This window comes from Neofelis nebulosa, chromosome 2, assembly GCF_028018385.1.
Source record: "Neofelis nebulosa isolate mNeoNeb1 chromosome 2, mNeoNeb1.pri, whole genome shotgun sequence".
In the NCBI taxonomy this organism is placed as follows: Eukaryota; Metazoa; Chordata; class Mammalia; order Carnivora; family Felidae; genus Neofelis; species Neofelis nebulosa.
In genome coordinates this window covers 215,306,475-215,332,922 of record NC_080783.1, presented here as the reverse complement: position 1 = coordinate 215,332,922, position 26,448 = coordinate 215,306,475, and the positions used below count along the sequence as shown (strand labels likewise).

The following is a 26,448-nucleotide window of genomic DNA, read 5'->3' as shown; positions in this document are numbered from 1 at the left end:
CCCACCTCCGACTCTTGATTTTGGCTCAGGTCAAGATTTCATGGTTTGTGGGTTCGAGCCCCACATGGGCCTCTGTGCTGATAGCTCAGAACTTGCTTGGAATTCTCTCTCTCCCTCTTTCTCTGCCCCTCTCCCACTCATTCTGTCTCTCTCTCTCTCCCCGCACCCCACCTCAAAATAAATAAACATTAAAAAAAGAAAAGGAAAAGAAGTGGGAGGTGACACAGATTTGGCCAATGAGTGTACACAAATCTGATGAAGGGATAATGGCAGGTGCACTTTCTTTGTCAGCTTGCATGTGGATGTCCTGGCTGGAAACCCAGCAGCCAACTCTTGACGGTAGGCTTAAGAGGCCAGGTGCCACTTCCCTGGCCTGGAGTTGCCAGGTCATCACCAGCAACTTGTCACCCCAGGTCGGCTTGATAAGGTAAAGAAGATAAGCCTCTCTGTTTACGGAGACCGCTAGAGCTGGGTTTATTGACCTGCCATTTGCAGCCCAAACACTAATTAATGCCATGAGTTTGAAGGAGATGCCCTTGGTCATTACCACGTAGCAGAGAAAGAGGTGTGGTTGGGAACACTGTCTGGGGCGCGCCTGGGTTTAGGGTTCAAGAGGAAGAGGAGCAGGAGCGGGGAGGCCCGGGGACGCAGGAGTGTCCGCGAGCACGGAAAAGCGCGGCTGAACGGGCTGGGGACCAAGAGGCGCGTCCCCCGCTCCGCTCCGCACGGCACCTCCTCCTCGCGCTGCTGTCCCCACCGCGGCCCGCCCCCCTCCCCGCCCCGGCCCCGCAGATAGGCCGAGGCCCCGCCGCCCGCCGACCACTGTCGCCCTGCCCCGCCATGCCCGCCGACCTCAGCGGCACCTGGAACCTGCTCAGCAGCGACAACTTCGACGGCTACATGCTGGCCTTAGGTAGGACGGGAGGGGCGGCCCCGCCTGGCCTCGCTGTCCCCCGTCCCCCTGACCCCCGCCCTGCCGCCCCCACCCCGTCCTCGGGCCTCCGTACCCCCACCCCGCCCCCCGTCTCTCCGTCTCCCGATCCCCTGGTCCCCGTAGCCCCCCCTCCCCCTGCTCCCCTGTCCCCTGTACTCCCGCTCCGCCCCCGTCTCTCCGTCTCCGGGTCCTCTGGTCCCCGTAGCCCCCGTCCTCCATCCCCCGTCCCCCATCTTTTCGTCCTCTGTCCCCTGGTACCACGCCCCCCACCCCCTCTCCCACCGCCCCCCTTGTATTCGCGTCTCCCCATCCCGTGTCACTACCTCGGACCATCCTTTGTCCCCACCCCCATCTCCTGGTCCTGACATCTCCCCGTCTCCCCATCCCCGTCCCCCTCCCCCCACCACCCCGTGCATCGTCCGTCCCCACATCCCACTTCTGTCCCCCCTCCTCCCCTGGTCCTTCCTTCTCCCCGTCGCCCGTCCCTCCCCCCTATGCACCCGTCAGTCGCTACCGGCCCTGTGGTCAAGGCTCCTTCCCCACCGGGGACACCTGGGTCGCCGGGCACCTCGCAAGGGGACTTGGGGGCACGATGGGATGCTCTGCCGCGGGGCTCTGGGCAGCCGTGTCTGCGCTTCCTGGAGCCCGGTGGCTCTGCCAGGGAGGTCGCCACCCTCCGGGTGGGGGCAGCTCCAGGCGCGCTCGGGTGCACGAGGTGCCCCCGCCCGGTGACTCTGGCGCCCTCTCGAGTTGGGGAATCGCCTTGGGAATCTTTGGTTTCCTGACTCCCTTCTCCCCGCCAGGGCTTGAGTGGGGACAAGAAACCCAGACCCCTTAGAAGCCACTCCTCTCGGCCCCTAGGACACAGTGCCAGCCCCGAGGACTATCGTGGGTGCCCGGAGGGGTCGCTTCTTTGCCCCCTGCCCAGCTTCCCGGCGCTTAAAGGACAGCCTGGGCTGCACGGAGGAAGGGGGACTCTGTGGCCACCAGGGGGGTGGCGGGGGTCTGACCCATGTCCTTGCTTCCCAGAGCGTTTAAAGAATGTACCCCACCCTTGGTGGTTAGAAGGCCTACCTTCCTTACCCAGTCCCAGTTTGTCCTGCCCTGAGTCTCATTCTTCAGATTTGGTGGGTGGAGCCCCGCGTGCCCAGTGCTTTCTCCTGAATGACACCAATCAGTGGCACTTTTTTTTTTCAACGTTTTTATTTTTATTTTTTTTATTTTTGGGACAGAGAGAGACAGAGCATGAACGGGGGAGGGGCAGAGAGAGAGGGAGACACAGAATCGGAAACAGGCTCCAGGCTCCGAGCCGTCAGCCCAGAGCCCGACGCGGGGCTCGAACTCACGGACCGCGAGATCGTGACCTGGCTGAAGTCGGACGCTTAACCGACTGCGCCACCCAGGCGCCCCAATCAGTGGCACTTTTGACAGACGGTCTCCAGCTGCTGGAAGTATGGGGACCAGGTGTTTCCTCTGGCTTCTTCTCATTATTTGACACTGGGTCTCAGTTTTTTCCATCTGTAAATTGAAAGAGAGGAGTCCAGTTTTGGTTTTTTTCCTTTAAAAAATGGTGGTAAAATATACAAAACATAAAACTGGGCATTTTAACCATTCAGAAATGTACAGTTCCGTGGCTCCAGTGTGTTTTTAAGATTTCCGTGCCTTCGGTGGGTTTCTCTCCTCCCTTCCCACCTTGAGTAGGGACGTCTGGAGCTTCTCGAGCTAAGTCTGATTCAGAAGGACACAAAATGCTGTCCTGAAGGGAAGAAGTCTTTCCTCCTCATCCCATTTTAGGTCCATTGCCTGGGGCCCCTGTGAATTAGGCTAACAGAAGACAGATTAACAAGCGGAAGTTAGTTAACACCTGCCTGGTGAAGACACAATGCCGGCACTCCGTGCGGAGTGGCTGGAACTTGAGCGCATCTATAGAGCATCTTAGCATCTTAGCATCTTAGCCGGGCGAGAACTAACAAAATAAGGGCTGGTTGGGAAGGGTTATTATGATTCTTCTGGTGTTCTCTCCAGGTTGGCTAGAGTCTAGAGTCGCCTCCCTGACTTGCGTCCGTCGGGACCAGTGAGGGACGGGGGACAACTTTACGAAAGCAGGTCCTGCTTTGGGGCCAGTGGCGGGGGGGGGGGGGGGGGCGGGGGGGGGGCGGGTAGGGCAGAGAGCTTTTCTTCTGTCAGCTTCTTCCCAGCTGCCTGCAGTTCAATATAATAATCATGTGCCGAAGTGGTGTATTTGGGGGTGGTATGTTCTGCTACCCTTCAACCCGAATCCCATTGCCTTTCTGTTTCCAACTTCCAAGAAGGAATTAACGCTTATTCTTCCCAAAGGCGGTAGGTCCTGATGGTTTCCTTGTCTCTCCACTTGCCAAATTGGGGAGGCATGTGACCATAAGCACTTTCTTCCCTGATCTATCTGGCTCCTATCTGGTTTACTCGTGTGGAGGTTAAAGTGTTAAATATCAGGTGATGGCTTTGAACTTTGCCTTGCTGTATACTTTGTTTCTGGCAATTTCCATGGCTTTCGGAGCAAACCTCTGAGACCAAACGGAATGGAGTCGGCCATCCATGCAAGTGTGGGAAGACATCTTGAGCTAATCCATCTGGTATCACAAAGCAGGCTTCTTTTTTTTCTTTTATTTATTTTGAGAGAGAGAGCAAGTGGGGAAGGGGCAGAGAGCAAGAGGAGAGCGAGAGAGAGGGAGAGAGAGAGAATCCCAAGCAGACTCCACACCACCAGGACAGAGCCTGATGTGGAGCTCAAACCCACGAACCGTGAGATCATGCCCTGGACTGAAGTCAGACGCTTAACTGACTGAGCCACCCAGGCGCCCCACAAAGCAGCCTTTTCAGTGTTGCAATTAGTGTTTTTCAAATATGTGTTAGTCCATCGTTCACCTGTCCCCACACTGTCTTGCTTGTCTAACTTGTTTTTCCCATGATGTCAATACAGGCTTAACAATTATCTGCCACTGTATTAGATCCTAGAGGCTAACAGAGGCTGTTTATTTATTTCCGTGACTTGCATTTATTTATCATCCAACTCACAAGCCATGGAGATTGAGTCAGCATCCTGCCTCACAACCCCTTTTCTTCCTTTGGGTTCAGGTTCCAGAAAGATACTGGATCCAGACAACACACTTAACTCTTACTTGCAATCTCTTTTCCACAAGAAATGGGAGTGTGCTAAGGATTTCTGGAATTGAGAGGCTACTTGATGTAACAGAACAGCTAAGCCGAAACCCAGATAATTTAGCCGTTGATAGTTGGTAATAGAATCACAGTTACATAACCCCTGGGGCGCCTGGGTGGCTCAGTCGGTTAAGCATTAAGCATCTGACTTCAGCTCAGGTCATGATCTCACAGCCCGGCTGTGAGTTCCAGCCTCGCATCAGGCTCTGTGCTGACAGCTTGGAGGCTGGAGCCTGCTTCGGATTCCGTGTCTCCCTCTCTCTCTGCCCCTCCCCTGCTCGTGCGCTCTCTCTCTCTCTCTCTCAAAAATAAATAAACATTTAAAAAAAAGTTACATAATCCCTGAGTTCCTTTACTTTCTTCATTTGTTAAGCAAGGTAGCTGGACCAGATCTGATATTCTAGGTATCTAAATTACAAACCGAGATATCTCATAGCATTTTATACAGTAGCTGAAATCAGACTTAAAACTTATTGCCAGTTCCTAACGAGCTGAGAAGAAAATGATTTGGCCACATTGCTACCCGTATGTCAACACTCTCTTCTGCCTTCCGTGTGTAAAGAACATGGACTCCAGGGTCAACCCGTTTTCCCCCCTGGGCAGATTAGGGGCTCAGGACCAGATGGGTGTAGGGTTTTGTTTCTCTAGAACTAGCAGGATTTTCTTAGCCCACAGATTCTGTGCCTCACCCTGGATCCCAGACCTACGGAATCAGAATCTGCATTTAACCGGATTCTCAGGTGATTCAGATGCAAATTAAAATTTAAGAAATAGGGCTCTTTGATGCATCAAGTCATCATTAGGACAACTGCAGAAGGTAGGTAGGTAGGACAACTGTGCAGGTCCCCTTATATGAGGATTTTATATATAATATATATATATATATTATATATATATACACACACAGTACAGAATTGTTCATCTATTTTCTTTTCCTTATGATTTTCTTGCTAACATCATCTTTTCTCTAGCTTACTTTATTGTAGGAATACAGCATATAATACACATAACATACAAAATGTGTATTATTTATTTATGTTATTGGGAAGGCTTCCGGTCAACAGGAGACTATTGGTAGTGAAGGCTTGGGGGAGTCAAAAGTTAGATGAGGATTTTTCAACTGAGTGCTCAGGTCCCGGGATAGGAACACCCCAACCCCTGGACTGTTCAACTGTGCCGTAAAACCGATTGTCCCTATTTATGTATGTTCTTTTTTTTTTTTTTTTAATTTTTTTTTTTAACGTTTATTTATTTTTGAGACAGAGAGAGACAGAGCATGAACGGGGGAGGGTCAGAGAGAGGGAGACACAGAATCTGAAACAGGCTCCAGGCTCCGAGCTGTCAGCACAGAGCCCGATGCAGGGCTCGAACTCACGGACCGCGAGATCGTGACCTGAGCCGAAGTCGGCCGCCCAACCGACTGAGCCACCCAGGCGCCCCCCTATTTATGTATATTCTAATGCCAACCTATGCGGAAGTGTTCAGACCTTTCCTGAGGACTTTTGCCTCTGCTAATGGCAAGCTAATTTATTTATACTAACTCTCTCAAAGAAGACAGATAAATTAAGCTAGACCAAATGTATATGTATATTTTAAAACTTCTTAGGGAACATCAGAGAGCTACCAGAATAATGACGAATTATCATGCTGAGGTCTAGGAAAGAAGAATCCAGAGAGGCGAGCCCAGCACTTAGGATGGTTCCTACCTCAGGCTGTTTGGGAGATTCAGCTGCAGTTTGGGGAGCTTCATGGGATCGGTGGAGGGCGCAAGAGTGGGAGTCCTGAGTCGGTCAAGGGTGGACACTGTAAACACCCTCCTCTGGGTAGGATTCTGTACCTGAGGAGTAAGGGAGACCTGGAGGTAAATAGCTTTTGAATAGACTATTGTTTCACTTTGAATCGTCTTGGTGGTCCAGAAAAATCTCAAGACCTGAACTTGAATTAAAGTGCTTTCAGATAGGGGCACTTGGGTGGCTCAGTTGGTTGGGAGTCCAACCCTTGATTTCGGCTCAGGTCGGGATCCCAGGGTCAGGGGATCGAGCCCCACGTTGGCCTCCATGCTGAGCGTGGAGCCTGCTTAAGATTCTCAATCAATCTCTCTCTTTCTCTCTCTCTCTCTCTCTCTCTCCCTCCCTCCCTCCCCCCTCCCCCCTCCCTCCCTCCACCCCTCCCCCACTTGTGCTCTCTCTCTTAGAAAAAAAGTACTTCCAGGTAGCTAGTGGCCTTAAAAGCAATTTAAAAACAAAAAACCCTCTTTGGAGGAAGAGAACATCACGCAAGTTCTTGAATTGTTTGTACAGAAACAATGCCCAGTAAATAATCACAGTTAGACAACTACCTGAGGAGATAAAAACCCATGACAGGAAAACTCTGGGAGGTGTTGGATAATGTCTGTGTGCGGTGATCGAGGTGATGGGACCATGAATGTTTGCTTGAGTCCAAACACGTTAAATTGCACATATTAGATATGTACTGTTCTTTGTACATATCTTTATATGTATGTAAAGAACATATGTATATGTTCTTTATACCTCAACAAAGCTGCCAAGAGATAAAAAGACCCCAATAGCAAGGATCAATAGAAACAACAAACAATAGAAATTGTGTCTCCAGATGCCAGGATTATCAGAAATAGACTATGAAGCAGTTATGCTGAGCTTAATTTTGGCAAGGACCCAGAATCCATATGAAGGTAACAGAACAGAGTTGAAAAAAGAAACAAATAGAAATTCTAGAGTTGAAAAATACCAAGTGAACTTAGAAACTTGGTTTGCAAACCCTGTTCTTCAAATTCCTTTGTATGTCCCATGTTTTCAGAGATCAGGATGTTCCTATCCTCGATTATAGAGAGGGCACCTCTCATGTGAGGGTCTTAGGACCGGCCTCAGGGAAAAATCAGAAAGTTCTTCTAGCACAAACCATTCCTCAAATTCGTTCAACTTGAACTATTCAGTATGCCAAGCTACCATATTTTGGGGTAATGTGACCTGAACCCCATCAAGAACAGAGTTTCTGCTCGGGATAATGAAAAAGTTCTGGAATTGGATAATGGTGGTGGTTGTACAACATTATGAATATATTTAACACCATGGAATTGTATGCCTAAAAATAGGTAAAATGATACATTTTATGTTATGTATATTTTATCACAACAGAAAAGCTGTACTGCAAGGAGACTTCAGTAGAAAACCCACAATAAGTCCTACATTACATTTTTAAAAAATTACAGGGGTGCCTGGGTGGCTTAGTGGGTTAAGCGTCCGACTTCAGCTCAGGTCATGATCTCACCGTTCGTGAGTTCAAGCTCTGCATCAGGCTCTGTGCTGACAGCTTGGAGCCTGGAGCCTGCTTCAGATTCTGTGTCTCCCTCTCCCTCTCTGCCCCTCCCCAGCTTGCACTCTGTCTCTCTCTGTCTCTCAAAAATAAATAAACATTAAAAATTATTTTTAAAAACTAAGGCTCATTTTAAATTCAGTTGTTTGAATTGATTAATAAGTACATTTTGTGAATTAGCATTCTCTCCTAACATAGCCATGTCTTATGACTTTACAGAATGAACTAAAACATATTTGTTAAAGACAGAGGTTTATGGTCAGGCAACTAAAGTTAGCTCCTATAATAAAAACCAGAGGACCCTTATTACTTTTGTTTTTGATGGGAGAAATATCCACCCAGGAAATCTGTCCCTTTTGACAAAAAACAGAGCTTGAGATCTCTGTCCTGGCTGAATAATGAACTTAACAAAGTGCTTAGTAAACTACACAATGTCTTAACATTTAGATTCTTTTAAAAAATAAGCACATAGCACACAGAAGGGATTTATGACACAAAACTGGAATAATCAAGGTGCTTTTGGGTTCGAGAAGATTGTTTTTAATTTTCCTTTGATTGGAGCAGATTCTCTTCTTAAAGGGAAACTTTGATTCTTCTGTTTTCACCTTCCTTGGTTATAAATTCCTAAGTACAGCGACTGCGCATTTAGAACTTTGATCTCTCTACCCCTACTCCCACCCCCAGTAAAGTGTATTTAAATAGGTCATTTCCCTGGGTGCCTGGGTGGCTCAGTCAGTTGAGCATCCGTCGCTTGATTTCAGCTCAGGTCATGATCTCATGGTTGGTGGGATCGAGCTCTGCGTAGGTCCCTGCCCTTATAGGGCAGAGCCTGCTTGGGATTCTCTCTCTCTCTCTCTCTCTCTCTCTCTCTCTCTCTCTCTCTGCCCTTCCCCTGTGCACGCGTGCGTGCTCACACACGCGTGTGCACACACACACACATACTCTCTCTCTCTCTCAATAAACATTAAAAAAATAATTAATAAAAATAAGTGTGTCTGTGGCCTAGAGAGAGGGAAGGGTGGTGCCACAGCTTTAAGAAAGTGTGTCCCTCAGGGCACCTGGGTGGCTCAGTCAGTTGCATGTCTGACTCGATTTCAGTTCAGGTCATGATCCTGAGGTCGTGGGATCTAGCCCTGTGTCAGGCTCCCTCCTGAGTGTGGAGCCTGGTTGGGATTCTCTGTCTCCCTCTGCCTCTCTCCCCTGCTTGAACTCTTTCTCTCTCTCTTAAAAAAAAAAGAAAAAAAAATACGTCTCTTCTTAAAGCTACTGTTCAACAAGCTCCAAGAATCTTCTCCAGCATTTAAAAAAAATTTTTTTTTAACATTCATTCATTTTTGAGAGACAGAGAAACAGAATGCAAGCAGGGGTGCAGTAGAGAGAGAGGGAGACACAAAATCCGAAGCAGGCTCCAGGCTCTGCGCTGTCAGCACAGAGCCTGACGTGGGGCTTGAACTCATGATCCTGAGATCAAGAGACACATGCTCTACCAACTGACCCAGCCAAGCATCCCTTGAGGATTTTAACTTACTATTAAAGATTTTACATTATTTAACTTACTATTTTTTAATTTTTTAAAAATGTTTACTTTTTTTTTTTTTAACATTTATTCATTTTTGAGAGTGAGAGAGACAGAGCATGAGCAGAGGAGGGGCAGAGAGAGAGGGAGACACAGAATCAGAAGCAGACTCCAGGCTCTGAGCTGTCAGCCCAGAGCCCGACGCGGGGCTTGAACTCACGGACTGTGAGATCATGACCTGAGCCGAAGTCGGACACCCGACCGACTGAGCTACCCAGGCACCCCAGAAAAATGGTTACTTATTTTTGAGAGAGACAGTGTGTGAGAGGTGGAGCGGCAGAGAGAGAGACAGAGGATCCCAAGCAGGTCCATGGTGACAGCAGTGAGTCTGATGTGGGGCTTGAACTCTCGATCTGCAGGATCATGACCTGAGCGGAAGTCAGACGCTTAACTGACTGAGCCACCCAAGCGCCCCTAAAGATTTTATTTTTAAGTAATCTCTACACCCAACTTGGGGCTTACAGGTTTTAAAACCATAACTGATGTAAAGTAATAACCTAAAGTTTGTTTTTTATTTGGTTGGTTAAGTTGGTTTTGTTTGACTTACACAATGGTGTTTAAGGAAAGTCAGCAATAACTTTTAAATTTGGCTTGGTCTTTTTAATAATGAGATAAATATTTTTTAAGGGCTTAGCCTCAATACTTAAATGTAAAAAAAAAGAAAAAAAAAAGTTTCTTGGGCACCTGGCTGGCTCACTTGGTAGAGAAAACAACTCTTCATCTCAGGGTTGTGAGTTCGAGCCCCATGTTGATTGGACAGATTACTTAAAAATTGAAAAAAAAAAAAAAAAGGTTTTCTCAAAATAAGGACATTTATCTTTTATTTGGAGTTTAGAAATACTGCAGGGGCCCTGCTCATTGCTTGGCCAATTTTCCTGGACTGGAAATGATGTGTGAAGCCCCGAGTAGCAGTTCATGTCAGATAAAAATGAATCTGTTAGGCAAACAGATTAAAACAGGGGTTGGTGTCTTGCTGGCTTAGTCAGTGGAGCATGAGACTCTTGATATCGGAGTGGTGAGTTTGAGCTCCACGTTGGGTGTAGGGATTACTTAAAACTAAAATCCTTAGGGGCGCCCGGGTGGCTCAGTCGGTTGAGCGACCGACTTCAGCTCAGGTCATCATCTCACGGCTCGGGAGTTCGAGCCCCGCGTCGGGCTCTGTGCTGACAGCCCGGAGCCTGGAGCCTGCTTCAGATTCTGTGTCTCCCTCTCTCTCTCTGCCCCAACCTACTTGCATTCTGTCTCTGTCTCTCTCAAAAATAAATAAACATTAAAAAAAAATTTAAAAAAAAACCCCTAAAATCCCTAATGGAGCACTTGGCTCACCACTTCGGTGTCCGACTCTTGATTTCAGCTCAGGTTACCATCTCATGCTCATGACATCTAGCCCCAAGTCGGGCTCTGCATTGGGCATGGGGCCTGCTTGAGATTCTCTTTCTCCTTCTCCCTCTGCCTCTCCCTCTCTCTCTCTCTGTTTCTGGGGTACCTGGGTGGCTCAGTGGTTAAGGGTCCGGCTTTGGCTCAGGTCATGGCCTCGTGGTTCATGGGTTCAAGTGCTGCATCAGGGTCTGTGCTGACAGCATGGAGCCTGCTTGAGATATATTCTCTCTCTCTCTCTCTCTCTCTCTCTCTCTCTCTCTCTCCCCCCCCCCCACCTTTCCTCCCTCCGCTCTCGAAATAAATAAACTTTAAAGTAGGTAAACATTAAAAAAATCTTTAAAACAAATAGGGGTCAACTCGGGGGGCACCTGACTGGTGCGGTCGATAGAGCCTGCAACTCTTGATCTCTGGGTTTTAAGTTTGAGCCCCATGTTGGATGTAGAGGTTACTGTAAAAAATTTAAAAGATAGAACCAAACTACCTCCAATGAGGCACGTAACTCTCTTAAATGAAGATTCCCGGACATTTGTTTTACATAATAGGACAATCCCGACATGGGAGAACCATGTCCTAGGTCTCATAGAAATGGTAGGTGATGAGCCAGCATCCAGTGGTGGCTCTCTGCCAGGGAGACCATGTCACCTGCTCCTAACAGTCCAGTGGCACCCATCTGACTTCATTTTCTCTGAGTTAGAGCCCAGTGGTTCTTATGGTACCCCCACATTTCATCTCAAGATCCTCCCCCCTCCTTATTCTCCCTCATTATGCTCTAGCCACCCCAGGATCCTGGTGGTTCCTGAACCCATCTGCACATCCTTGCGGGTGTCCCTGGGCTCCCTGGGACCTCTCCTGGCTGAAGTGTCACCTGGCTGTCCTAGTTTAAAAAAAAAAAAAAATTAACATTTATTCACTTTTGAGAGACAGAGCATGAGTAGGGGAGGGGCAGAGAGAGAGGGAGACACAGAATCCGAAGCGGGCTCCGGGCTCTGAGCTGTCAGCACAGAGCCTGACATGGGGCTGGAAGCCACGGGACCATTGGCGAGATCGTGACCTGAGCTGAAGTCAGAAGCTTAACCAACTGAGCCACCCAGGCGCCCCCTGACTACTCTAGTTAAAATAGCAACAGTTGCCGGGCTGGCTCAGTCAGTAGAACCTGTGACTCTTGGTCATAGGGTCATGAATTCGAGCCCCGTGTCAGACACAGGTTATTTAATAAATAAATAAATGAAATAGCAACAGTTACTTCTAGCTACATAATGTGCTCAAAGCTGCTAACAGGAAAACGGAGTTCGAGTCCACCGTCTATCAAAACCTGGAGCTTCTCAGCATTCCGTGTTTCTGTGTGTGGCTCTGTTTTAAGGTTTATTAAAGATTTCCAAATGTACAATACTGTATGCATGAGTGCATGGCTTTTGATTTTTGTGTGTGTGTGTTGTTCAGACACTGTTCAAATGCTGTCTTAAAGTGTAAATACAGGGGCGCCTGGGTGGCCCAGTCACTTAAACATCTGATTCTTGGTTTCAGCTCAGATCACAATCTTAGAGTTTGTGAGTTTGAGCCCCGTGTCAGACTCCGTGCTGACTGCGCGGAGCCTGCTTAGGATTCTCTCTCTCCCTCTCTCTGCCCCTCCCCTGCTCATGCTCTCAAAATAAATAAACTGCAATTTCAAAAAGTGTAAATACATAAAGCAGACAAAGGCAGAGTTGCTGTGTTTGAGTTTGGGCTGGGACCTGAGGCCTGTCCCCTTGGCTTCCGTGTCCTCTTTCCAGCCCCTGGGGGAGCTCCTGGAACGGCTTCTTCCAGGCCCAGCTGCAAATCCGTAACCCAAGGCACGGCCCACCAATGACTCTTCCCTGAAGGCTGGTCAAGCTTTTTTTTTTTTTTTTTAATGTATTTTTGAGAGAGAGAGAGAGGCAGAGAGACAGAGAATCCTAAGCAGGCCCCACACTGCCAGTGCAGAGGCTGACATGGGGCTTGAACTCACGAACAGAGGAGAGGCAGAGAGAGAGGGAGAGAGGGAGAGAGGGAGAGAGAGAGGGAGAGAGAATCCCAAGCAGACTCCACACTGTCAGCACAGAGCCCGTTGCGGGGCTCTAACTCATGAACCAGGAGATCATGACCTGAGCCGGAACCAAGAATCCCACATTCAACCAACAGAGCCACCCGGGTGCCCCTTGGTCAAGCTTTTTAATCAAGCCTCTAGATGGAGCTTTGCCAGGATAACTCCCTACAGATCCAATTTTGGCAACAAGCGGCATTGAAATCGTAAAAGAAACATGAGCTATGAAATACAGTGGTTTGGAGGGCAGCTGCCAAACCCTTTGCTTTTGCGTCTCGAGTGAATGTTGAGATTTTTTTTTCTTTTTTAAAAATTATTTTTAAGGTATTGACTTTGCCACTCGTAAGATAGCCAAGTTGCTGAAGCCACAGAAAGTGATTGAGCAAAATGGGAATTCTTTTACCATCCACACGTACAGCAGCCTGAGGAACTACCTTGTTACGTTTAAAGTTGGAGAAGAATTTGAGGAAGAGAATAAAGGCCTGGATGACAGAAAATGCAAGGTAAAAGAATTCAAGTGATAACCTAGGCCCTTGATGTGGCGAGATTAACTCAGCGTCCTACTTAGTACCACTTTGAGGACACTGCCAGAGCAAGCCAGCATTTTCTCCCCTCTCTAACGCAGAGCCTGGTCACCTGGGACAGTGACAGACTCACCTGCGTCCAGAAGGGGGAAAAGAAGAACAGAGGCTGGACCCATTGGATCGAAGGGGACAAACTCCACCTGGTGATTGCCACCTTTCATTCTTATGATACAATATTAAAGCACGACAGCAACCCCACCATTCTAATCCACCATTTGGGTTTTTTTTTTTGAATGTTTGTTTATTTTGGTGGGGGAGGGGCACAGAGAGGGAGAGGGAGAGAATCCCGAGCAGGTTCTATGCTCATCGCAGAGCCCAATGCGGGGCTTGATCCCACAACCCTGGGATCATGACCTGAGCATATATACATGCATATACATATATACATATACAATAAGGGAGCTACTGGCTGCTTAATATTCCATCAGGTCGGTGAATTATCATTTTTGAAAAACATTTCCTTAATTTCAGTGTCCGGGGTATTGTTTCAGGGTGTTTTCTGCTACTGCTTTCTTTTTTTTTTAAGTTTATTTTTATTTAGAGAGAGAGATAGAGAACAAGCGGGAGAGGGGCAGAGAGAGAGGGAGACAGAATCCCAAGCAGGTTCCCCACCGTCAGCTCAGAGACTGATGCGAGGCTCAAACTCACAAACTGTGAGATCACGACCTGAGCCAAAGTCAAGAGTCGGATGCTTAATGGACTGGGCCGCCCAGGCGCCCCTGCTATTGCTTAAATTCATGTAAATAGAGCTTTTTTGCATCCATGGGTTTATTTCCTTCGGAAGAATTCACAGAGAGGATCATGGTCAGAGGCACACACATCGTTGCCTCTTGCTACCTCATTGCCTTACTTCCAGAAGAGTGTGTCAATCGCCAATGCCCCCAGCACTCCATGAACGGGCAAGTTCTAGCTCAAGCTATTCAGTAATTTCTAAATATAATTTAGAAGGCATAAAATTGTACATCAAGGATTGATCATGGCTTTGTAAGTGAGAATTGCTTCCTGCTATATATATTATAATCGCTGACATTTCTTGAGTGACGACTTTGTGCTCAACTACTGTGCTAAACACTTGCGTGTGTTATCTCACTTGGTCTTTAAGACAGTCCTGTGAAAGGGACTCTATTTTTCCCATTTACAAATGAAGAGATTCAGATTTAGAAACTCTCCATGGCTGGTGAGTAGCGAGTCAAATCCAGGGCTGACAAAAATGTGTGCTTTCAACTCTATGCCTTTTTGCCTTAATGTATGTGAGATCTTGGCCAGAACCGTGGAAACAAAATTAGAGCACTTACGTTAAAGTTAGGTGTGTCTTTGAAGGTCTGGATAGTCTTTGATCGCACAGACACTGAAGATATTTTGATTCTTGGGGCACCTGGCTCGCTAAGTAGGTAGGAGCAGGTGACTCTTGATCTGGGGGTTGTGAGTTCATGTACCACATTGGGTGTGGAGCTTACTTAAAAAAAAAAAAAAGATATTTTGATTCTAGATTGACAAATCTGACATTCTTCTGACGATAAAATCAAAATTAAGACACTTGCCATCACAAAAATGTAATATGGAACTACAAAGAAAGACAAATACGTTTGAGGATATAGGTTAGTTGACTGTAAGAGGTAATGTGCAAATTGCATGCATCCTTCCTTGGCATAACTCTGCCCAAGCAGAGGAGAGAAGGGTCCTTGCTCTAAGGACACTCACAGGACAATTCTTACATGCTGTGATAGAACACAGAATCAATATTTGGTCTTGGTATCTGGTTCCTAAAACCCTTGGGATCTCCAGAGTAATGAGTGTCCTCTGTAGGCTAATGAGATGACTGGGGGCCGGGGTCTCCCAGATGGCCGAAGATTTATCAGTCATGCCTACATAAGGAAACCCCCACAAACACCCCTAAATGAGAAAGGTTGGAGAGCTTCCTAGTTGGTGAAAACATCAACGCACTGGGAGAGTGGGCCCCCTGAAGGGCCCGTGGAAGTTCCGCACACACACCCCCCATCCTGTGTCCTATGCACCTCTCTACTTGGCTGTTCTTGAGTTGTATCCTTTATAATAAAGCTCTCCATAGAGAGAGATAGAGAACAAGCGGGAGAGGGGCAGAGAGAAAGGGAGACAGAATCCCAAGCCATTTCTGTGAGCCGTTCTAGCAAATTCCTGACCCTGAGGAGAGGGGGTGGGAATCCCCATTTAATAGCTGGGCAGTCAGAAGTTTGGGTGGCTGGGGACTGGGTGTTTGATGTCTAAAGTTGGGGCTGTTTTGGGAGGCCGAGCCCTTAACCTGTGGGGTCTGCACTAGCTCTGGGTCGTCGGTGTCAGAATTGACTTGAATTGTTGGACACCCAGTTGGTGTCACCGAGCTGGAGGAGCAGGGTCGGAAGAGACACCCCAGCCCTGCCGTCAGAAGTGCTGTGAGTAATAATAATCAATAGCCCACATGCCAACTCATCTTTCTTCTCCCCTTCCCCTTTCCCTAGGAAATGTTCTGTGAAGGCCAAGTGTGCAAACAGACGTTCCAGAGAGCCTGAGCTGTCTCCGTCCCCAGAGCCCACGTGTGACAGCAGCCTTAATGGTGATTCCTCTTCCCAGATGAACAGATGTTACTCTGTCCGGGTTTGGCGATGGGAACTTGTGGTCGGGGAGACGCCTCACCACTTGTCCCCGAAGCCATTTACTCGGATTGTGGGAAAACTGCTCAGTTTCAATAAACCTGTCCAACGACTCTGACTTTTTCCTTCTAGATGTAGCGTGTGCCATTATTTTAAGAAGTATTTGAAAACCTTCCAGGCGCACCACGGACACACCAATGAACAGGATGTAATTCCGTCTTCAAGGGCTTGTGGGGAAAATGGACAAGCGAGCCATCTGAACAGCGGTGATCAGCACAGGCAGCCCTGAGAGCCCTGGAGGGGATGGGCCAGTGGTGGCAAGGGGCCACGGAGGGGTGGAGCCCGGAAGCGCAGGTAAGCAGGAAGCATCAGGAAGCCTTCTAGGTGAAAGGCTGGGGTGAGGGAAAGGATGTTTGAAGACCCGAAAACATTGCTTCCCCTGCAGCGTGGGGGTATGTGGGCTGAGTGCGAGAGATGCCACGGGAGCCTGGAAGGCAGGCAGCGGCCCTATCGTGACGACTCTTGAATGTGGGGTTACAGAGGGAAGATGTGTCCCCCAAAGCGACAGGGTGGCGGTTGCTGGCACTAAGCAGAAGATCTGCACAGCCAGGCTGGCTCACAGAAGGAACTCTGACTACAGTTGGAAGAAGGGGCTGTGGGCGGGGCTTGCAATTCGGGAGGCAGTGCTAGAAAGTGCTGCCGGCAATCCCAGTGTGAGATGGTGAAGGTCAGGAGCACCTGGGGCCCAAGTCTCAAATACAGTGAATGGACTGGGGGCTGGAGAGAAACAGCTAATTATTTACGACACCGAATACATAGTCCAAGGTGGTGGATGACCTGTAGGGATGATGGAGGAGGAGGAAGATGGCCTGTTTGGGGTTCAGGGAGCTGTAGGAAGGAAGGTCAAGGCCAACTGGAAAGAAGGCAACACAGGGGCGCCAACACAGGATGGCTCAGTCGGTTAAGCCTCTGGCTCTTGGTTTCAGCTCAGGTCTCATGGTTCGTGGGATCGAGCCCCACCTCGGGCCCTGTGCTTGTTAGTGCGGGGCTTGCTGGGGATTCTCTCTCCTCTCTCTCTCTGCCCATTCCTCCCTCCCCTTTCTCAAAGTAAATTAATAAGCATTAAAAAAAGAAAGAAGGTAACACAATCAGAAGAATGAGGTCTGGATTTTGAAGTGCTGTGCCCAGTACAAGCCAGGCTGTCAGGAGATGATGTCAAGCATATAAACTATGCATATGGATGAGACTGTGCTGGACATTGTGTGTGTGTGTGTGTGTGTGTGTGTGTTTTAAGATTTTATTTATAAGTAATCCCTACACCCAACATGGGGCTTGAACTCACAACCCTGAGATCAAGAGTCGCACGCTCCCCCGACTGAGCCAGCCAGGCGCCCCGGGGACACTGAGTTTAAAGTGAGAGAGGGGTGGCTCAGTCGGCTGGTTGTCTGCTTCTTGGTTTTAGCTCAGGTCGTGATCTCGTGGCTCGTGGGTTCAGGCCCTTCATCAGGCCCCGTGAAAGCAGCGTCGTTCCTACTTGGGGTTTCTCTGCTCCTCTCTCTTTGCCCCTCCCCTGCTTGAGCTCTCAAGATAAATAAATTATTAAAAAAATTTTTTTTTAACATTTATTTATTTTTGAGACAGAGAGAGACAGAGCATGAATGGGGGAGGGTCAGAGAGAGAGGGAGACACAGAATCCGAAACAGGCTCCAGGCTCTGAGCGGTCAGCACAGAGCCCGATGCGGGGCTTGAACTCACGGACTGGACCGTGAGATCATGACCTGAGCTGAAGTCAGACGCTCAACGGACTGAGCCACCCAGGCACCCCAAGATAAATAAATTTTTTAAAAAAGAGCTAAAGTGAGAGAGAAGCCTGAGATACAAAAGTTGCGAGAAGGGGGGACAGAGGGGCGGCACCCGGGAAGCAAGGGCAGGGAACGTTTCAGGGCGGACGCAGTGAAGGGCCCCGGCTGAGATGGCCTAGGTGGCCAGAAGGCAAGCAGCAGTGGGACCGGCGCTGGGCCAGCACGCCAGGAGCGTGGGACCAGAGGAGATGAGCGAGTATAGACAGTGAGTGTTTGGCCGACGAGTGGAAGGAACGTGGGGGTAGTTTCAGGGAATCTTGCGAGGGAGTAACTGGTTCCCTGGATCACCGAGTCTATGCAGGAGAAGGAAAGTCAGCAGAGGACTAATGTCCACTGAACACCTACGATGTACTAGGCTCTAAGCTGGGCTTTAGGGCTCCGAGGAGAACAGCTGAGTAAAGGTCTATGCCTGGAAGGAGCTGGCAGTGTGCAGGTAATGACAGACTTCAGTGAGAAATTAAAGTCCGGGTATCAGATGTCACTCTTGCTCCAACTAACAGAAACCAGCTTGTTAGTTTGACCCTTAGACACGATGACATCAGGGGCCCCTGGCTGGCTCAGTCAGTTAAGCGTCTGACTTCGGCTCAGGTCATGATCTCGCAGTCAGTGAGCTTGAGCCCCGCATCAGGCTCTGTGCTGCCAGCTCAGAGCCTGGAGCCTGCTTCAGATTCTGTCTCCCTCTCTCTCTGCCCCTCCTCTGCTTGTGCTCTCTCTCAAAAATAAATGCACATTAAAAAAGGAAAGAAAGAAAAGAAAAGAAAAGAAAGGAAGGAAGGAAGGAAGGAAGGAAGGAAGGAAGGAAGGAAGGAAGGAAGGAAGGAAGGAAGAGTGACTTCAGAGCCAGAAAAAGTTAGGAGATTGTCAGTCCAATGAGATATTGTGACCCCACCAAACAGAAAGACTATGAAATTGTTTCAGGGTAGAATCAGGTAGTAAGTGGATTAGCTGACGGTGTAGATCGACATCAGATTTGAGAATTGTGTGATGAGTAATCTGAATGGGGGGCCGTGGGCTGTGAGGGCTCCCCTTTGTGGAAATCTCCTGCTCCCTAACATAACGGCTCTGCCTGGAGGCCACGAGAGACAGTCGGCTCTTGTGGGAGGCAGAATTTTATCAACATTTGTGAATTTATCCAAATACGAACAAATGTGCAAGTGCCCGGAATTTGGCAGGGAACAAAACGAAAAGTTTCTCCGCTCCTGGACCTTCCACTCCCATGGGAGGAGGAGATTATAAACATAAGTTAAAAATAGAGTGCATCACATAGTGGTAAGAGCTACAGGAAAATAATACCTCAGGATGTTGGTGGTGACCTTCAAGTAAGATGGTTAAGAAGGACTCAGAGGGGCGCCTGGCGGGCTCAGTCAGTTAAGCGTCCGACTCCTGATTTCAGCTTGGGTCATGATGCCAGGGCTCTGTGCTGAGCATGGAGCCTGCTTGAGATTCATATTCTCTCTCTCTCTCTCTCTCTCTCTCTCTCTCTCTCTCTCTCTCTCCCCATCCCTCTCCCCTGTTTGCACATGCTCTCTCCCTCTCTCTCTAAAAAAAAAAAAAGGACTCACAAAAGTGAGTCTCAAGGTGAGGAACAAGCTGTGTGGATAGCAGTGCGGGAGGGGGCGGGGCACAGAATCAGTGCAAAGGCCCTGGGGTGAGGATGTGTGACATGCTAGAGATGCAGCCCGGAGGCTGAGGGTGCAAGGCCGGGAGGACGCAGAGACGAGGTCGCCTCTGGGAGAACTCTCAGGAATCTCATCTGCTAAGATTTGCTGCTTTGCGGGCCCTGGAAGCACCACTTCATTCAGTTCAGGACACAGAAGCGGTGACTTTACATCTCTTTTAGCAAAGCTGTGCCCCCCTCTACCTCTGCCTGCAGGCTAACCAGCTCCATTCTGGCTGGCCCTCACCCCTCCTTCTGGCACAGGACGCGACCCAAAGCAGCAGCGAACAACCTGCGGCAGTTCTCTGCCTTTCTGGTGCAAACTCTAGTTCAGATGAAGCAAAAAGCGAAGGAGGCGAAGTTCTTATTTATAGGATGTCAACTGATAGATGGGAAAAGAATAGCAGATTCAGAAGATCACCATTTTTCACCCTTGGAGGAAAGGATGGCCCCGAGCAATAATCATCAGTGGTTGAGAACGTGATTCTACGTGGCCTTAAGAGAGTCTTTGAAACGAACGGGTCAGGCTGACACCCCCACAGGAACCCACTGATGAATCTTATCACTCAAGGTGGGGCCGGGTACTGTGTGTGTATGACATGATGCATTAAGAGATGGCCATAGGAGTACCTGGGAATCCTTTCTCTTCTCCTTTTTTTTAATTTTAATGTTTATTTTAGAGAGAGAGAGAGAGACTGAGCCTGAGCTGGGGAGAGGCAGAGAGAGGGAGACACAGAATCTGAAGCAGGCTCCAGGCTCCGGGCCGTCGGCACAGAGCCCTATGTGGGGCTCGAACCTTGAACCGCGAACCATGAGATCATGGCCTGAGCGGAGGTTGGACGCTTAACCGACTGAGCCACCCAGGCGCCCCTCTGTGAATCCCTTTTCAAAAAAGGAACTAAATCAGCCTGTAAATCTAACTACTGGTTCATAAGGAATGTGGGGAATTCAATTCTAGAAGACAAATAAGTGATTATGTCACCCGATAACATAGCATGATAAAAATAGGGGTAAGGAGGCTTGTTCTAAATTAAAAGAGGTAACGAAGTAGGAGTCTCATCAATCAAATGCAATATGCTTATGCATATCCTGATTAAAATAAAACAAACCTAAAAAGACTTTAGGGACTCCTGGCTGGCCCAATTAGAAGAGCATGCGACTCTGGATCTCTGGGTTGTGAGTTGGAGCCCCACGTTGGGTGTGGAGGTTACTTAAGAATATATAAATAAATAAAAACACAAAGATGTGATATGTGTCTTTAAAAAAAAAAAGACATATCTGGAACGCATAGTGGCTCAGTCGGTTAAGTGTCCAACCTCGGCTCAGGCTTGTGAGTTTGAGCTCTGCGTCGGGCTCTATGCTGACAGCTCAGAGCCTGGAGCCCCCTTCAGATTCTGTGTCTCCTCCTCTCTCTGCCCCTCCCCTGCTCATGCTCTGTCTCTCTCTGTCTCAAAATTAAATAAAAAACATTAAAATTTTTTTAATTTTTTAATAAAATAAAAATATGTATGTATGTAAGTAATCTCCAGGCCCACTGTGGGGCTCGAACTCATGACCCTGAGATCTAGAGTCCCGCCTGCCACCTTCTAAGCCAGCCAGGCGCTCCTAGGAAATGTCTAACAATTCCTCACTTAAGCACCCCACGAAATCAAGGTGGGCCCTTATTTTAACTTTGAACCTTGTTTTCCCGCGGCCCGGATCTGTGTCTTCGGGCGTTTTTTAAGGAAAGTGTTTGAAATCACACGGAAAAATGCCACCTGCTGAGACTCACCCTTCACACTGTCCAAGGGAAAGAAGGCGCTAAGGAAAAGGCACCTAGCTTCCCCCAGGACTTATTTTGGCCCCAGACACAGAGCAGTGGGGTCACGTGGCACCAGGCCAGCGGGGGGCGCCCACCCCCTCCATCTACCCCCGTCTACCCCCTGCCCCCTCCTCTTCCCCAGCAGCCCCCCCTCCCCCCTCCCCCCCTCTCCCCACCGCCGCCTCTCCCAGACTGCGCGGCTCCCCCAGAGACTCAGTTGGTGGCAGTGGCCTGCGGGGGGAGGGGGGGGAAGGGGGCGGGCGGGGTGACACCGTGGTGGCTGCCCCGCCCCCTCACCCCTCACGCTGCCTTCCGGAGCCTGGAAATCCCGGCTCCTCCAGGCGGGTCCTAGGCGGCTCCAGGCTGAGGTAGGGTCGGGGTGTGGGGAGCGCCCCCTGGTGGCCGAGCCGCACCTCCTCTGCCCGTCCACTGAGGAGGCAGGGGGCTCTCTCTTTTTAAAAAAAAAAAAAATGTTTATTTATTTTGAGAGGGGGGGAGGGGCAGCGAGAGAGGAGAGACACAGAATCCCAAGCCGCCTCTGTGCTGTCAGGGCAGAGCTCGACAGGGGCTCGATCTCGCGAATTGTGAGATTATGACCTGAGCCAAAATCCAGAGTCCGGGGCTTAACCAGCTGAGCCACCCAGGCGGCCCTCCACCCCCGCCCTCTTTTTTTTTTTTTTTTTTTTTTTAGTTTTTAGATTTAGGGTATTTTGTTTACATAACAAAATGTTATCGTATTAACTGTTTTTTTGAGAGTACCGTGCATTTGGGGGCGCCTGGGTGGCTCAGTTGGTGTAAGGTCAGACTTCGGCTCAGGCCATGCACCCAGGGTTCGTGGGTTGGAGCCCCGCATCCGGCTCTGTGCTGAGAGCCTGGAGCCGCTTCAGAATCTGTGTCTCCCTCTCTCTCTGCCCCTCCCCCTCTAGTGCTCTGTCTCTCTCTGTCTTTCAAAAATGAATACACGTTTTAAAAAATTTCAAAAAAAGAGTAGAGTGCGTTTGCATTAAATACACTCACAGTGCTGTGCGGCCGTCACCACCATCCATCTGCAGAACTTTTCCTCTTCCCAAATTGAAACCCTGTCCCCGTTAAACACTAACTCCCCCATTCCCTCCCTCCCAGCTCCTGGCAACCACCATTCTGCTTTCTGCCTCTTACATTACACTACTCACGTAAATGGAATCATATTTGTCTTTTGTGGCTGGCTTATTTTTACATAGCTTAAATCTTCAAGGCTCGTCCCTGCTGTAGCATTCGTCAAAATTCCTTTCCGTTAATTTTTTTAACTTTATTTATTTTGAGAGCAAGAGAGAGCAGAGGGGAGGCAGAGACAGAGGCAGAGAGAGAATCCCAAGCAGGCTTCAAAGTGTCAATGCAGAGCCCTGCTCGGGCTCGAACTCACGAATTGTGAGATCCTGACCTGAGCTGGAACCAAGAGTCGGACGCTTGACGGTCAGAGCCACCCAGGTGCCCCTATTCCCTTTGAAAGTGTTGAGGCACCTGGGTGGCTCCATCGATTAAAGCCTCTGATTTTGGCTCAGGTCAGGATCTTGCAGTTCTTGAGTTTGAGCCCCGCGTCGGGCTCTGTGCTGACAGCTCAGAGCCTGGAGCCTGCTTCAGATTCTGTGTCTCCCTCTCTCTCTGACCCTCCCCGGCTCACACTCTGTCTCTCTCTCTTTCAAAAATAAACATTAAAAAAAATTTTTTTTAAGTGTACAATTCAGTGACAGTAAGTACATTCACAATGTCGTGCAACTACCACTGTCCTGTTCTAGAACTTTTTCGTAACCTCAAATGGAAACCCCTTACCCATTTGCAGTCAGCCCTTCCCCCACAGCCCTGGCAAGCATTAATCTACTTTGTGTTTCTATGGAATGGGCTATTCTGGATGTTTCATATAAATGGAATCATACAATATGACAATCATGATCTTTTGTATCTGATATCTTTTTTTTAAGTTTATTTATTATTTAAACAGAGAGTACATGCAAGTGGGGGTGGGGCAGAGAGAGAGAGAGAGAGAGAATCCCAAGCAGGCTCTCCCTGCTAGTGCAGGGCCTGACGCAGGGCCCGAATCCACCAGGAACTTTGAGATCATGACCTGAGCAGAAGTCCGGTTGACTGAGTCAACCAGGCGCCCCATCTGATATCTCTTTTTTAAGGTTTATTTATTTATTTTGAGAGAGAGAGAGAAAGAGAGCTGGGGAGGAGCAGAGAGAGAGGGAGACAGAGAATCCCAAGCAGGCTCCAAGCTGTCGGTGCAGAGCCCGACTCAGGGCTCAATCCCACAAACCGTGAGCTCATGACCTGAGCTGAAATCAAGAGTCTTGATGCTCAACTGACTGAGCCACCCTGAGGCCCGTGTGTCTGATATCTTTAATTTGACACTGTGTTTTCAAGGCTCATCCATGTCAGTACTTCCCTCCTTTTTCTGGCGAATATTCCACTGTTTGGAGGTCTTAGTAGCTCACGAAGCTATGACAAACCACCATAGATGGGGGGATTAAAGCACAGACCTGACGACAAACAACATTCTACTCCTGGCCCCTCCCCCAACTCATGTTCTTATCGCATGCAAAATACATTCATTCCATCTCAAAAGCCCCCAAATGCTTAACTCCTTCTGGCATCAACTGCAAAGTCTGAAGTCCAAAGTCTCATCTAAACATCATCTTAATCAGACACAGGTGAGATTTGTGGTATGCTTCATCCAGAGGCAAAACTCCTCTCCAGCTATGAACCTGTAAAATCAGATAAGTTTTGGGTTTCCCAAACCCATAGTGGTGGGCAGGCACAGGATAGACATTTCTATTCCCAAAGGGAGAAGTCAGAAAGAAGAAAGGGGGGGCGGCACCTGGGGGGCTCAGTCTGTTCAAACTCTTGGTTTTGGCTCAGGCTGTGATCTCAGAGTTCTTAGGATCAAGTCCTGCATCAGGTTCTGTGCTGGTGGCTCAGAGCCTGCTTGGGATTCTCTCCCCCGCCCCCCGCCATCCCTTCCTTGTTTGTGCTCTCTCTCTCTCTCTCAAAATAAATAAACTTAAAAAAGAAGAAGAAGAGTGGCACCTGGGTGGCTCAGTCAGTTAAGCATCTGACTCTTGGTTTTGGCTCAGGTCATGATCTCACAGTTCGTGGGATAGAGCCCCACATTGGGCTTGTTGCTGACAGTGGGGACCCTGCCTGGGATTCTTTCTCTCTCTCTCTGCCCTCCCCCATGCTTGCCCTCTCTTTCTCTCTCTCTCAAAATAAATAAACTTAAAAAAAATACTTAAAAAAAGAAGAAAGTGGTGGGGCGCCTGGGTGGCTCAGTCGGTTAAGTGTCGGACTTCGCTCAGGTCATGATCTCACAGTTTGTGGGTTTGAGCCCCGCGTCAGGCTCTGTGCTGACAGCTCAGAGCCTGGAGCCTGCTTCGGACTCTGTGTCTCCCTCTCTCTCTCTGCCCCTCCCCTGCTTGTGCTCTGTCTCTCTCTCTCTCTCAAAAAATAAATAAACATTAAAAAAAAAATGTTTTTAAAGAGTCATATGCTCTAAGGACTGAACCAGCCAGGTGTTCCATTCTTCCTTTTTCTTCAATAGCACATGTTCACAGCTGAATAGCAGTATGACCTAGTCCTGTAGGATCTCAGAATTCCAACCGCCTTCCTTCCTGTGGCCCAGCTTCCTCTGTCCTTTTAGTTCCAACGGTCAGTGTCTCTGCTGGTATAATCCTCTCTTTCTGACCTCTGTTGAGATGGCTGATTAGGTCCATGGTTCACACTCAAGCTAACCTTGTCAAACGGTCAGCCGGCCACATCCTTGATGTTTTCTTTTTATTAAACACCTTTCTGGGTTTTTTTGCCATGTGGGCAGGCTGAGAACTGTCCAAATCTTCAGGCTCCGGTTCCTTCTTATCTAGCGATCCTCCTTCACTGCCTTTCTCTCCCCTTGCATTTAATCACGCTCAGCGGTCAGGGGGAACCAAGCCTTCCTCAAAGCACCGGAACACCAAGACCATTTGGCCGAGTTCTGTGCCGCTTTATCACAAGGATTGCCTTTTCCCCACTGTCCAAAAACACGTTCCCCATTTCCGTCTGAGAACTCATCGGAGCGGCCTTCGCCACCCCTCCTTCTACCAACGTTCTGCTCGTGAGAAGGTGGGCGCTTTCTCCCTCCCTCCCGAGCCTTCATCAGAATCGCTTTGAGCAGTCTCTTCTCTGCAGTCCGGGCTGCTTCTCGCTGCGCCTCAAAACCCTCCCGGCTTCTTCCCGTGACTGTTTCTGCTTTTGTCGGTGTGCGTGGCAGCCACATCCCCCTTACCGGGACCCATCTCTGCCTTGGGCGGCTCGGACTGCTGGAGCCAAATGCCATAGGCTGGGAGGATTTAAACCACAGACATTTTATGCCTCCCGGTTTGGGGAGCTGGGAAGTCCAAGATCAAGGTGGCAGATTTCGGTTCCTCGCAAAAGCCTGCTTCCTGGCTTGCGGACAGCAGCCTTTTGGCTTTTCATCGCCTCTGAGATTCTTTGTGACACAAAATATGTGGAGTTTCCCCAGTAACCGATTCTCTGATTCTCCGGGGTGCGGCAATTCAACTCATTTCTGACGTCATCTACCTGGAGTGAGCACCAAACCCGCCACGTTCAAGGGCTCAGTCCTACGAGACTGCCTCTACTTCCGAGGCCAACCGCAAACGGGGTGCCCAGGCTGCCTACACTTTGCCCGGATGACTCCAAATTTGGAGGGTCCCGTGACAGCTGCCTCCGGTTGGGTTATGTGCTGCTAGAGTGACTCACAGAACTCGGGAAAGCGCTCCCCTTCCTATTACTGGTTTAGTAGACATAAAACGACTCAGGGACAGCCAGATAGAGGAGATCCTCAGGGCTGGGTACTGGGGGGGGGGGAGAGGGGGGGGGACGGTGGGGCAGGTTGGCAGTTTCCACATCCTCCCCACGTGTACCACCCTCTCGGTACCTTCACACGTTCACCAATCAGGACACTCTCACGGTTCAAGAGTTTTTACAGAGCTCAATCTCCAGTCCCCCACCTACTCCTGGGATTTGGTGGGTGGGACAGAGGGTTTCCAGCCTCCGGGAGCTGCGCCCATCCTGAAGCTATCTCTGGGACCCGCCCCAAGCAACTTCATTAGCATAAACGTAGGTGTGCTCCAAAGGGACTCCTTTAGGAATATGATGGTAGACATTCCTATCATGCAGGAAATACCAAGGGTTTTAGGGACTCTGTCCCAGGAGCCAGCGATAAAGACCAAATATGTATTTTTATATCTCACTGCTTTAAGCTCATTCTGGAAAGACGTTTTGGAACGGAGACAGGGAAAATAGAGGGACCCCGTGAAAAACTGCTTTTTTCACTCCTTTTCCTACTTCTTTTCTTGCTCAGACTTAACCCCCACCTTACACACGCCTTGTAAAACTCAAGAATTTAACAATTTCTTTAGAGTTTTACAGCACAATAGATAACATC

The 26,448-nt window shown here is 49.0% G+C and overlaps 2 protein-coding genes across 2 annotated transcripts in view; both read left to right on the top strand.

The window, feature by feature from the left end:
• NMNAT1 (nicotinamide nucleotide adenylyltransferase 1) overlaps nt 1–12,944 on the top strand; it is a 49,127-nt gene extending 36,183 nt beyond the window's left edge. Inside the window, exon 9 of the transcript XR_009258430.1 lies at nt 12,805–12,944. The gene's annotated coding sequence lies outside the window, so the exon portion shown is untranslated. The remainder of the gene's footprint in view (nt 1–12,804) is intronic.
• On the top strand, nt 763–15,801 carry RBP7 (retinol binding protein 7). The gene is made up of 4 exons (XM_058719167.1): nt 763–913; nt 12,805–12,983; nt 13,106–13,207; nt 15,539–15,801. The coding sequence occupies exons 1-4, from the start codon at nt 841–843 to the stop codon at nt 15,587–15,589; spliced, it is 405 nt and encodes a 134-aa protein (XP_058575150.1). The 5' UTR covers nt 763–840; the 3' UTR covers nt 15,590–15,801.
• Nucleotides 15,802–26,448: the final 10,647 nt, after the last annotated feature.